This window comes from Sebastes umbrosus, chromosome 4 (assembly GCF_015220745.1).
Source record: "Sebastes umbrosus isolate fSebUmb1 chromosome 4, fSebUmb1.pri, whole genome shotgun sequence".
In the NCBI taxonomy this organism is placed as follows: domain Eukaryota; kingdom Metazoa; phylum Chordata; class Actinopteri; order Perciformes; family Sebastidae; genus Sebastes; species Sebastes umbrosus.
The window spans coordinates 16,328,104-16,342,074 of NC_051272.1; the positions used below are offsets into that span (position 1 = coordinate 16,328,104).

A 13,971-nucleotide genomic window follows, 5' to 3' on the forward strand; every position below is an offset into this window, starting at 1 on the left:
ACAATATGATGAATAACTCAAATACAAATGTTCATTTTATTCTAATTTTACTGAACTACAATAACAAAACAATTTACTTTGTGTACACAAAACCAACATTAATACATCTTGAGGAAAACATATTTAGATAACAATTCAAGTTGCCCTTGTACAGGCAGACAGACAGACAAACATACAGGCAAATTATTGTAAGTTGTAAATGCTGTTAGGTTTGTAGAAGGTGACCCTTCACATTTTCAAACAGGCTACTGTGAATAAACCCATTTTATATGGTTAAAAAAAAGAACTTGCTATACGTCAGAGCACACATTTCTCCAGTAGATTAGCCCAAAGATAAGTATGTGAACTTTGACTATACTATATAACTATGTGAAGTTAAATGCTACTGTGTGTTTGTGCCGGGATACACGTATCATACTTTTGTGCAATGTCAAATTAACTTGTATTTTTATTACAGAATGTCATATCTTCAAAAGACTGTTTTGAAGATTAAGCACGTTGAGTATCAGGTCAGTTATAGCGGTTATCTGGACCATTAAATAAATTGCAGTGCAATTTCTACTTTAATTCCAGGGTGATGATTCATGATTGGATATGATGGCGCAGCTATTTGTTCTGCTCGATGCCGTTCAGATTTGATCTCGTCACACACGCACACAAAATAAAATCAGATTCCTCATAAAATGCTGTTTGTCCATGGCTCATAACACTCAATGGGGGCTCACGTCTGTCTGGGTGGATTTGATGAACATTCATTCTTGTTTACAGGATATTTTTGTGTTTTCAGAAAGCCTTGCAGACCTTCATTAGTAAATGTTAATGACCTAATAAAAATAAGATTTTGTAGCACAACGTTAAACGCCTTGGTTCAATAACCAAATACATTCTTTTTATGTTAACCATGTTTGCCAACAGTCTCAATTTGACGTTTAGATGTGACAGTCAAAGCTGAGACTTAAAAAAAACTCTTGTTGAAGGATGATTGTAATGCATACAATATTTAAAGAAAAACAGATTTATGTGATATTAAACTGAATTTATGCAATATCTCACGATTCAGTGTGATTATCTATTTACAGACTAACAAATTAAAACGTATATATATGGCCACTGATACTCCACATAGCTGTGAAATCCTGTTGCATAATTGCTCCTGTTAAATTCACAGTTACCGGCTATTTTCTTTTTTTATCTGATCCAAAGAGCAGGAATTGGTGTCACCACTTTACAGCCGGACAGTCAGGATGTCAAAAATTAGTTCCTTTACTAAAACATACTGTATATGCTATGTCCCAATTCAGAGGCTCTTGAGGTCATGGATCTTCCTGAGGACCTAAAATCTGAACCTGCCCCTCCTCCCAAAAGGAAACTGGTACATTTGGGCAGTCCCAAAGTGGCAGTTCCACTTAAAAAGGAAGTACCACTAGGAAACTGGGGCAAGTTCCAGTTTAGTGCCAGTTCCAGATCACAATAGCCTATCAGTTGTGGCATCTCACATGATGGGAAAACTTCCAAATCCAGCCAACATACAATTCCTCTCGGTATCAATACTGCTTGCCAGGAAATCCCTGGTGTGTAATATTAAAAAAAAACAGTGAAACAATAGCTTATCTTTCTGTGTAATGCCACGTGATTTACGGCATATCCAGGCTGCTAAAAAAACAAACAGTGGTATTGATGATTGGTTTCCTTTGTTTACATTCTGATTACAAATTAACAAGGATCAACAAAACACTATTAAAGCACTGACTGACACAAAGGAATGGAGGATACTGAGCATAACAAAGGAGAGGCAACATGGGTTGGTTTGCTGTTAAGATCAACAATTATGACTGTGATTTTGATAGATCTTCCTTTAAAGAGGACCTATTTAGCTTTTTTCCTTTCCTTTAGTGCGTTTTATAGGTTTTTGTGCATGTAAAAGGTCTGCAAAGTTACAAAACCCAAAGTCCACGCCAAAGGGAGTTACTCTCCCTCAGAGAAACACTGCTCTTGAACTGCCTGAAAAGCCTTGCCTGAAGTCCCACCTTTTCTTCCGTAACGTGGCGATGTCACCAAGTAACACATTTGCATAATACGGATAGTTTGGCACGCCCTCAAACAAAGCTAATTAAAGCGGAGCTGGAGCGGAGTCTGAAGAGTTTGGTTCAGTTGGCCAATCACAACAGAGTGGGCCAGCTGACCAATCAGAGCAGACTGAATGGGGGGGGCAGGAGCGTTTGTGTGAAAAGAGATGCTGCAGCACAGCCGATATGAGAAAAATAAATCATTAAACCAAGCATTTAACATTAAAGTTCTAGTTCATGTTCTAGTAGAAACCTAAAATACAAGTATGCACCTGAAAATAAGCACAATAGGTCCTCTTTAAATCAAGCAGAACACAACCTGAAGAACATCAGCAAAATCTCTCTGTAACTAAATCTTAATTTAAATCAATTTTTTAGATCATGCACACTATTTCACACTAGGCTATATTACTGTATTTCACTGTATGAATGTTCCCCATTTAATTTCATTTGGACCTTCCAGCCATGCACATGTCTCATATTTGACTATAAATATGGTATTAACATGATGTATTACCTACCTACATCTGACTACTGACCACATAAGATAATGCCAACGTTTGTGTATTGTAACAGCGGCAGCAGCTTCTTCTTCTTCTTGTTCTTCTTGTTCTTCTTCTTGTTCTTCTTTGGTGTTTATTGGCGGTTGGCAAACCAGTTTATAGGTGGAGTGTGGAGCAATAGGTTGGCAGGGGGGAAAAAAATAAAATATATATATATATATAAATTATTAATAATAATAATAATAATAATAATAATAATAATAATAATAATAACACCATTTATAATAATAATAATAATAATAATAATAATAATAATAATAATAACACCATTTATAATTATAATAATAATAATAATAATAATAATAATAATAACACCATTTATAATTATAATAATAATAATAATAATAATAATAATAATAATGATAATAATAATAATAATAATAATAATAATAATAATAATAACACCATTTATAATAATAATAATAATAATAATAATAATAACACCATTTATAATTATAATAATAATAATAATAATAATAATAATAATAATAATAATAATAATAATAATTAAATTCTATCCATTATTCCTGTTGCCCTTAAGTAATATTGTAGCAGCTGAGCCACTGGACACAATAAATCTAATTTCTCCTGATTTTGGGGGTAGCAATGCATGAAGAGGATCCTGCATGAAGAGGATCATCCATGAAGAGGATCCATCCATGAAGAGGCTCATCCATGAAGGCACCGCCTCTCTCCTGTCAGACCGCGTCGAGGGCTGAATCACCCAGTCAGAGGAAAAGGAAGCTTGTAGCCTTGAAGCTAGCTATGAAGCTCTGCTACAGACAAACCCAGCTGGCTCACAGTTAACCGACTATATAGCATCATTTAGAGCTATAACCGGATCCAATGGTAAGCGCACTCATGAGTGGATCCATAAGTGAGGAGTTTACTATCTTTGGTTAAATGATGAAAGCAGTAGCTTGTTGCTAAGCTACACTGCTAACTAGCTCCGTTATGTAGCTCCTCGGCTAGCTGACTGTTAGCATGTGAGCTAACAGCAAAACAACATGAATGTAGTTCAGCCTATGAAGGAGTTGGTGTTTGTTAACGCTCCGTAGCCGTCATTAGGTGTTTATTTGTTAATATATGTGTGTGTTAATGCTTGTTTTGGTACCAAATAGTAGCTGCATAACCAGCATATCTTGTTAGCTTGCTAGCTAAAGCTAACGTTAGCATACCCAGCTGCTAAACTAGTCATTATACAGATGTGTAAAACAGCCATTTCTTATGCTGACAACAGTTCCTTGAGCTCCTACCTGCAGTGTTTTTCTGTGTAAATTGAAAGGTAAGATATTAACAAACTCTGTATGTTTTTTCTGTAGGTTTATGAGACTTTTGTGCAGCCATGGGTGACATGAAAACCCCAGATTTTGATGATCTTCTGGCTGCCTTTGACATCCCAGATGCCACAGGGTTGGACGCCAAAGAGCCCATTCAGGGGACTCATGAGGAGACAGCAGAGAGTCAGCTGAAACACACAGGGATGTGTCTGGATGACAGCTTGTTGAGTAACCACCAAGCTGTCACAACAGGAGGAGATACTCCCTCTGTAAGCGTTATTGTGAAAAACACTAGTCACCAGGAGTCGTTGGACGGTTTCGAACCGGCATTGCAAAACGGATTCAGTGGACAAGCGGCCTCCATTGACTCTGTTGAGACAACCAACGCTGGTTTTTCCAGATCATTTGTCTCTGCTTTGAATGGGGAGAATTCAAGAGAGCTTCTTGGAGAGGCACCTATTCAACACAAACCTGATGGATCGCCCATATATTCCCAGTCACTTTCTCAATTTAGTCCCATCTCCAGTCCTGAGTCTGAAGACACTCAGTGTAGTAGAGATGAAATGCATCCCAAACAAGACAGACCCTGTTTCCCAGACGCTTCAGATTTGGTGGAATCTTCTATCCCAGACAATCCTAAAAAATTGGACTTCAGCATGTTTGACGACTGTCCAAAGGACTCTGATATTCCCAAGAACACTCAGAAGAGCAGAGAAGAGAGTAGTAGAAGCGAGGAGTCCTCTGACATCTCTGTCAGTAACGAAACAGATAAAACATCTAGATTACACAGTGAACTTCCCCCACAAAGCAATAACCAGAACTTTGTTGAGACCAACTGCAATTCAGGAACCACAATGGATGTTCCCACCTCTTATCCACATGTCAAATCTCAGACATCTAAATTATCCTCTTGCCTTGAGGCTCTGGTGGCTCTGAATGCTAGAACAGATCCCAGTGAGCAGATAAATCCCAGAGAGTCGTCAGCTGTTCAGAATGATTGCATGAAAGCAAGCCCCAACGTGCCTATATCCCCACGAAGTCCACTTGAAGCTGTGAAACGGTTTATGAGACCCCCTGATAGTCCTGTAAGCATCTGCAGTGATGGTAGTGGCAAAGCATCCCCAGCAGTGGCAACTGGGTCACCCCCTGCCATACCCAGGGTCAGAATTAAAACCATTAAAACCACATCTGGGCAGATCCAGCGCACAGTCACCAGTGTGCTGCCTGATTCAGAAACAGATGACGTTCATTCGGCGTATGAATCTTCTCCATCACAGAGTATGATTAGTGAAGATTCTTACTGTAACATGTCTCCTCATCAGCCTCAAAGTGTGTCTGTTGATGGTGTTGTTGGAGTACAAACTAAAGGTACCCCAGCTAGTACATCTTCACCGAAAGTTTCACACAACAAATTAGAGGTTAACTCCAAGAAACCAGGCCTAACGCAGTGCGCAACAGTATTCCATAATACCAGTGGTCCTGTCAAACAATCTGCTGCACATCAGGGGCAGAAACCAAAAAGGGGATCAGCCACAACTGGTCATACAACTAGCACCAACTTCCTCCCCAAAGCAATGCACTTAGCTAGTCTGAACCTGGTCCCTCACAGTGTTGCTGCTTCAGTAGCTGCACGGTCCACCTCTCATCAGCAAAGCCAACACACACTCTCCTCTACGGTGTGCAGCACCGTCCCACTGGTGCACCAGGTCAAATCGGCCAATCCTAATCCTCGCACGTCCATTCCCAACACAGCAGCAGGAACCTTAAACAGACTGTTGAACAACGCCAACCCTGTGCCTACATATGTGCCCAACCTGAACCCCCCTCCGGAGTGCAATATCAACCTGCCGCCACGCGGATACTGCTGCCTCGAGTGTGGGGACTCCTTCGGGGTGGAGAGGAGTCTTACGTATCATTACAGCAGGAGGAGTGTTCACATTGAAGTAGGATGTACGCACTGCGCAAAGACGATGGTGTTCTTCAACAAGTGTGCCTTGTTGGCACATGCCAGGGAGCACAAGAGCAATGGCATGGTGATGCAGTGCACACAGCTCCATATGAAACCCATAGCAGAGGAACAAATGTTTGTGCCCCTGAGTGCTGTGAATGTGGACTCTTATACTTCACCCTCATCTAAAAGCCAACCCGTCCTGCCCCTATATCCAGACAATGTCATTCGCCACCGACTCCGTTGCCTGGAGTGTAACAAGCAGTTATCTGACTACAAAGCACTTGCAGGCCATTACCAGAGGCCGTCTGACGATGTGGAAGGACTTGTGAGTGGATGTTTTATTGAATTATTGAAGGATTTAAAGGATATTTTTGTTATTGTCAACAAATCCAATGAAAACCCTGTCTGTGGCAGTAAACTACAACTGACACTATAACAAAAATAAGCAGTGAAAAGAAACTAAAAGTAAAAACTAAATTCTTTAAGAAAAACTAAACTGAAACTATAATGCCTGGTAAAAAAAATAAATAAAAATGAACGTTCATTTCATTTCAGTTTGAGTTTTTTAGCTATAATATATTACTACTTAAAACAGGAGACAGCATCAATTCTCGTGACATTAAACCACAGAAAGTGAATTCAGTGATTTAACATTCCAGGAGATGACGCTATGCCACAATTTTCTCACTCATGTAGAGCGAAGATTAAACATTATGGCCATTCCTACACAGTTCTCCAACCATGTATATTGTATATAAAATTTATATGTAGCTGCATACTTCTGAGACATTATATCTGGCTCCAACAAAAACTGAAACTACTGTAAAACTAAAACAAAATATATAAAAACTAAACCTTTCTGAAAAATTTAAACTAAACTAAAACTAGCAAACACATTCTGAAAACTAACTAAAACTAAATGAAATTGAAAAGTCAAAACTAAAATAAAGTAAAAACTAATTGAAAATTCAAAACTATTATTATCTTTTTCTGTGGCACTCAGGCAAGACCAAGACATATATCTTTAAAAATGGTAATATAAGTCTTTCTATGGGATTTGTTGAATTTCAGCATACTTATCCTTTAAAGGCCCTGTGACCAGTATCTATGTATTTTCCATGTTTCCCATTTATCTTTTTTGACTTTTCACTCGTTTTCTTTTATCAAACAGATGTGTAAGGTGTGCTCCATGTTGTTACCCAACAAGTGCAGCTTCCGAGCTCACCAACGCATTCACGCACACAAGTCCCCTTACTGCTGTCCCGAGTGTGGCGCCCTGAGTCGCTCTGCAGACATACAGAAGCATGTCATGGAAAACTGTCTGCACTACGCTCGCAAGGCTTGGTACAAGTAAGTAAGCAAACATAAAACCCAGGCCTCATAACATACAGTACAGTGCTACAAAAAAAGTGGAATCATGTTTCTTTTTCCCCCCAGATGTCTTCACTGCGATATGGTTTTCAAGACCCTTCAAGGACAAAAGGTTCACATTGAGGAGAAACACTGTAATGTCTTTTACAAGTGCTCCATCTGTCCTGTTGCCTTCAAGACCTCCAATAGCTGTGAAGTGCATTTAAAAAATAAACACAGTGAAAGCAAAATATCCCCTCTGTAAGTCAACAACCTCGTGACCTGACAGTTAAAAGTTGTACTTTTCTCTTTTTACAGTTCATTTTAACGGCTTTCTCTCTCTTTTGCAGGTTAATCTTTAAGTGTTCATGTGAGACGGTTTTCAAGAAAAAGCAGTTACTGTTTCAGCATTTCCATCAGAATGCCACCAAACGGGTTACGTGTGTATTCAAGTGTCCAGAATGCAACTCGGTCTTTCCACAAAAGCAGCTGTTGATGCAGCACTTCAAGGTTAGCCCTGAGTGTGTTTCTTTAGAGAGACATTTTGTCAGTTTAAATTCCCTGCAAGGGATCTGTTTGGCATGTATTTGTGGCTTGGATTTGGAGTTTATACATTTATCCACGTACCTATTACCTATGGTTACCTATTTGTAATTTGCATAATGAAAACAAATATCAACTGGCTACTAATTTCCATTTTTATCAGGACAATTGTATGTTGCAAAAAGTGACATTTAACCCGAGCCTTTGGAAGCATTGTCAAACTTTTCCAGCAAAGCTCAGCTGCTGTTTTGCAATGTTTATCACATTATGTAATCTACAAAGCCATGCACATGATGCAGAGAAATCATCATGCTAAATCATGAAGTCACACAGTTCAGCAATACTACACATTTAGTGTGTGTCTTGTTGTTTCTTCACACTGGCAAAAGAGTAGTCAAATATTGCTGTAATAAATCATTTCTGACCTATAGTGCATGATCATTAACATGGTCTTTTGTTTATATTTTGTTACCTCTTGTGATTTTTGCCATGTATTCTCTGTTTCGCAGGGTGTTCATGTAGGAACCATTGCGGCAGAGAAGGAGAAGAGCAGTAAACAAACAGACAATCCTGACAGGTACCAGGATCCTCAATCTGTCCAACAACAGAAGAGTCACAGCCCCGTTAAACACAAAGATGGTCCCAGAAAGAAGACTGAGCAGGACAGAAGGCCTCGTGTGAAGCCCACCGGCTGGACGTGTGGGGAGTGTCTCCAGTGGTTCCCTGAACGAGAGTCTTATGTTTCTCATGTGAAGACCAACCACGGAAAGGTGAGAGATAATGAATTCCCGAAGCTGGAGTGTGCATGTGCTCAACCAAAACATTAATGACTGCTGCGCACACTTATTATAGAATATGAATGCAGTGTGAAATGGGGGGTCGTACTCTGCTGCAACTTTAAATAGGTACTGCGCTTACACATGTTTTTGAGCTGTAAATGATATGACCGTACTGTGATGAAACACATCAATGCTTGTGTTACTATTGGCATTTCTTACCAAATTTCTAAAGTATCTGCATTTCATGGGTTGAAAATGGCTTAACACACCATCTACTGTTTTATATCAGCCCTGAATTTCGCAAGACCAATGCTGACATCGAGTCAACCGGTTGGAACTTATCTATGTGTTTTTGGGTTTTTTTTGGCATTTTTAAAGTTTATGCAGTGGGTGGAGTTAGGTTCAAACCAGATTTGTCCAGATTCCAGTACTGAAATTTAAACTACAGTATTTTAATTATTATAATATCTGTTTGATTCATATATTGCTTTTAGTTTAAATACAATACAAATATTAATGTTGTTAATTGTGTCCTGATATGATTTCAAGTTGCCAAACGTCTTGTCACATTTCTGTCTTCAAATGGATCATGTGTGACAAGCACCAATACATTACCCTCTCCCCATTTTCACACTCCTAGTGTATATTTTTTCTTTGAGGCATCTAGTAAAGCGTAATCCATATAGCCGACTATTCAAATCACACTGGCTATGGAGCGAGTACGTCAGCAGAGCAGCAGTGTAGCGGCTTGACTTGACCAAAAACAAGAAAGCTTCAAGCCACTGAGGGGCTGCTATACCAGTACTTTCCTAATTGACATGCGCCTTTTTGTAGTAGTGTCAGTCCTCCGTCTGTGTCTATGCAGGATGCGTTCAGGCACAGTATTGAGTGTAAGTCCCCCGTGTTTTGGCAGCGCTCAGAGCCCAACACACAATCAACGGAGTTACACTTGTAAAACAAAAGAAAATACACTTTAAAATACACTTAGTAGGCACCTCTAATGATTCAAAGTGAATCCGTTATGTCAAAAGGTGAGACAGACGACTGAAAATGTCCTGTAATGCCTACAATTGATGAAAGCCTCCAGTTTCACAATGAGCTTTCAGTTTCATTGGGAGCATATTTAGTTCTGGACGAGGTAAATAATATAATTTAATAAATAGATTAAAAACTAAATAATAATAATGTATATATATAATAATAATAATAATACATTTTTAATACATATTTAGTGGCGCCTTTCTGGACACCCAAGGACACCTTACAAGGATCAGTTTAAACATAGACAGATAAAAACAACTGGACATGACAGAGACATATTTGTACAGACACATAGGATGGTGCTGATGAGTGCTATAGAGAGTAGGCCAGTTTAAACAGGTGGGTTTTGAGGAGGGATTTGAATGATGTGATATTGTCAGACTGACAGATGTGTGGGGGGAGTGAGTTCCATAGCCTGGGAGCAGTGCAGTTGAATGCCCTAGCTCCCCATCCCACTGTAAATCCCCATTTTCTACCTGCATAATTGTCATGTAGTCTACCTGAAAACTATGTTAACATTAACCGAATCAATAGCTTGGGTGGTATTTCTGATCAGTCAGACCTCAGAGCCACGCTGCTGAAATGAGGAAATGGTTCTGAGAACAGTGAGTCTTGTACCTGAGGTCAGAGTGCGTGTTGATTGAATGGATTGAAGCTTTATGGCATGAGACACGTTGCTGATGTCCTCATTCTAGTGTGAATTTTGGGTTATAGCCAAAAGGATTTTGCCAAAGTGTTGCCCTGTTGGTAATTCTCAGCTACATGTCATCATGTTTAACTGCTTCAATTTGGTCTTAGAGGTTTGTGTTTGTTTTTAGGTGGCCTGGTAATACAGATTAAAAATACCTTTTGAAGCTGAGTGGTAATATTGTTTAATATGAATCCTGGGAAATCTACAAATGAGATTATTAGTTACAGTTATAAATGCCACAAATCATAAAGGAATAATCTCTTAATGTTTACTTGTGTGTGTGGATTATGAATTTATTAGACGTTCATAAATACCAGTGAAGAAACCTTTACCACTATTTGTCAAGCTCGAATTGTCACACCTTTTTTTCTTTCTACCTTTTTCTTTTTACCTCTTTTTCTTCAACAGTCAGTGAAGAAGTATCCATGTCGACATTGTGAGCAGTCTTTCAACTCTAACACCAGTCTGAGGAGACACATTCGCGCTGACCATGATGGAAAAAAGAAGATTTACACTTGCTGGTAAGATTTTGATGTTTGAAAATGAACAAAAAAAGCTGCTGTCACGGAGTGTTTTATCAAATTAACTAGGAAATCAATCAATTCCACCTCCATTTTTTTGTTTGTTTACACTTCAGGTATTGCACGGATTCCAAGACAATATTCACGACGAGTGTGATGTTGAAGAACCACATCAGTCTAATGCATGGAATCAAAAATCCTGATCTCGGCCAAATGCCGAAAACAATTATCCAGGAATCAAAAAAGGCTTTGGGCAAGGTAGTTATTCATATTCTTTTAACACAAACAACAAAATAATAACTGCAGGCACAAATACAAATGTTAGGAATCTTACTTGCTGTCATTTTAAAGTCTGTGGCTTCTGTGATTTTCAGGGGCTTGTATCAGAAAGACCTGCCGTGGACACACAGGAGGAGGGCCGGGATCGCACTTTTAGTCCCGAGGCTCCTCCGGCGAAACGTCTGAAAACTCAGTTCCGCTGTTCAAAATGTGGTTTCGTCACGGACGACAGTGCGCAGTTCAAGCGGCACATACCACAGCATAAAACCGATGAAAACACTCCTCAGTGCCTCCACTGTGGCTTGTGTTTCACGTCTGTGCTGTCTCTCAACAGACACCTTTTCATCGTACACAAAGTGAAAAATCCTGAGGAAGGGGGGAAAGAAGGAGAGAAGGACAAGGTGAGGAAGAAGAAGCAGGTTAATCAGCCAGTTAGATCAGCAGATACTGACGAGGTCAATGACTTGTTACCGGAGCTAAATGAACCTGAACCCTCGCAGGCAAGAGAGCCAGCACGCCTGCACTGTGACAAGACCTCGGACTGTAATTTAAAACTGAGCGCTCACTCTCAGACACAAGCAGTCCCTCTGCGGTAGTGAGACCTCTTTAAAGCTGCTTTAATATCGTCAGTTTTCATGTGAACGTAACAAGGGATGCTTGATGTTCTGCATGGAAGTGTTTGGGCCTTTCATTCTTTTATTTCTGTCAAATTATTCACATACCGTGCAGTATATTCAAGCAGATCCTTAACATTTAACAAAGAACAGTATTTTCATAAATGAGAGGACAAATTCATATTACTTTTTCTATTATTTTTATTTAACTTTGCATGTTGGTAATATATTCATCTTGCCTTTCAGACATAGCTGCACACATATTATAAAGCCTTTTTTTTTTTTTTTTTCTTTTTCCAAATGTTCCATCCACCCTGGCAGGTCGTGTCTAGAAGGTAACACGCTCATTGCAAAACTCTTGCGAGATGGTTAAGGTTAGGCTCAGAGTGGGATGACATATTTTTGTAGGCCAAGCAGGAAGCTAGCATCGCCCTGGTTCCTTCCACAAAAAGCCAATGGGATTTTTCCATTGGGTTTTGGATTATTGCAGAAAATAAGCTCAGTGACAAACAAATGTTAATGATACTTAATAATCTCCACGAATGAACACCACTTTTATGATTTTGTGTGTAAATGCAATCGCAAGTAAAAATCTTACGTTAGGCTATAAACGAACTATTACACTACGAGGCTGTAAAGGTGGACGAGTCGGTATGATGATGTTCAGTAGTCTCATTTAGCCACTTGTAAGTAACCGCCTTTTTTAAGACACAAAGGCTTCAGAATTCACGAGTGGGATATTTACTGACGTATTTTATATCGTAGAACAAAACGTTCAAATCTCTTAAGCTTGTGTTAACACATCTAAATAAAAAAACATTAAAAAAAAAAACCATTGACTTCCAGACGAGGGCTAAAATGCGAACTCATTTCTGGGCTTTAGGTATCATTCCTGTGGCACACTTTGGACCTTGAATAGTTCGGTTTAGGGTAGGTCGTCGGTCAGCGCGTCTCACAAGTTTTTTGCAAATATTTGCAATATTTTGCAATTTCAGGGTTACCTTCTAGACACGACCCCTGACAGGAGACTCAGGAATGTCTGTTAGTGTTTAGGTCTGGTTGATGTAACAGTGAAGAGGTGGATTTTCGCCTTTTCTAATCAACGTTTATTTCAATTGCTTGAATTTTGTCTGAAGTATTTAATGCTGCACACACTATTACCTGAATGGGATTCAGGTTGCAGTTTTTATGACATGACTGTGTTGCAATTAATTTGCAGCAACAAAAGCTAGAATTTTAGTCACCATTTATTACACAACATAGTATATTTCAGTATTCATTTAAAAACATATTTCTGTATTCTTGTTATTCGTTAAACTATCCTGTGACGTTAAATACAGGCTAAGCAAAGCCTACTGAAGTTAGGCTACACAATACTTTATTTTTTACTTTCTTTTACACATAAGAACAAGACTTTCTTTTTACTATTTAAGCATTCTGAAATCATTTTGTATCTATGTTTATTGTGTTTGATTTGTGGGTGCATGTGTTGTTCCAGATCTGGCCTTTTTTTTTTTTTTTTAAATCTTTGTTTTGTTTTTTTGAACGAGTGTTAAGGGGAAACATGGAGAGGTATTGGATGTGTGGTGCAGCAGTATTGAAAATACCTCAAATTGCCAGAAGTGTATTTTTTTCAGGCAAGTGAACCGTCAGTGTAATGTCAAATCAGGGTACATTGTTTTGGATGAGCCAGAGCAGGTGTGAAAGTGAAGTTTGGCGGCGTATCGGAGGTAGTGTTTTATAAATCAGGACCTGATAATAGTATTAGTAGGATCAGAGGAATTTGTTAAACCCACTTCAGAGGAACGAAATTTCTCAGATCAGAGCTCATAAATTTTGTGGGTACTTCTTTTTCGCAGCATGTCCTGATTTGTAAAGCAGCATCTCTTGTTTTGTATTGAATACGTGACAGTTCCTACCTCCATGGTTAATGGCAGTGATTGTTAAACGAAAGACTTTAGAGGAGTTGCAGGTAATCTCAGTGCAATGTAAAAAAAATTAGTTTATTAAGTGTGTATTATCCCACCTTATTCAATTTTATAAATTATTTTGGGAATGATATCTAGGCTATATGGTCATATTGACTTAACAGGCAAGTGAACTTTTCTATTTAAGTGCTATGTGAGCTCTTTATTCCTCTGTAATCTTAAAATCCTTAATTTACCACGCTGCAGCTGTTAAACTGCAGAGGCTGAAAAGAATGACTTGTTCATGTTCTTTTGTAATGCTCGTTGAAAGATATTTGTACTTTTGATACTGTGTACAGCGAGGACTTGTATAGGAAAGTAACCTG

At 38.8% G+C, this 13,971-nt stretch overlaps 1 protein-coding gene across 1 annotated transcript; it reads left to right on the plus strand.

The window, feature by feature from the left end:
- Positions 1–3,198: 3,198 nt before the first annotated feature.
- Positions 3,199–11,859, plus strand: znf592 (zinc finger protein 592). Its single transcript, XM_037768704.1, has 9 exons — positions 3,199–3,478; positions 3,952–6,185; positions 7,032–7,210; positions 7,298–7,471; positions 7,561–7,720; positions 8,263–8,523; positions 10,673–10,785; positions 10,902–11,043; positions 11,160–11,859. Exons 2-9 carry the CDS (start codon positions 3,975–3,977, stop codon positions 11,658–11,660), a joined length of 3,741 nt encoding a protein of 1,246 aa, XP_037624632.1. The 5' UTR covers positions 3,199–3,478; positions 3,952–3,974; the 3' UTR covers positions 11,661–11,859.
- Positions 11,860–13,971: the final 2,112 nt, after the last annotated feature.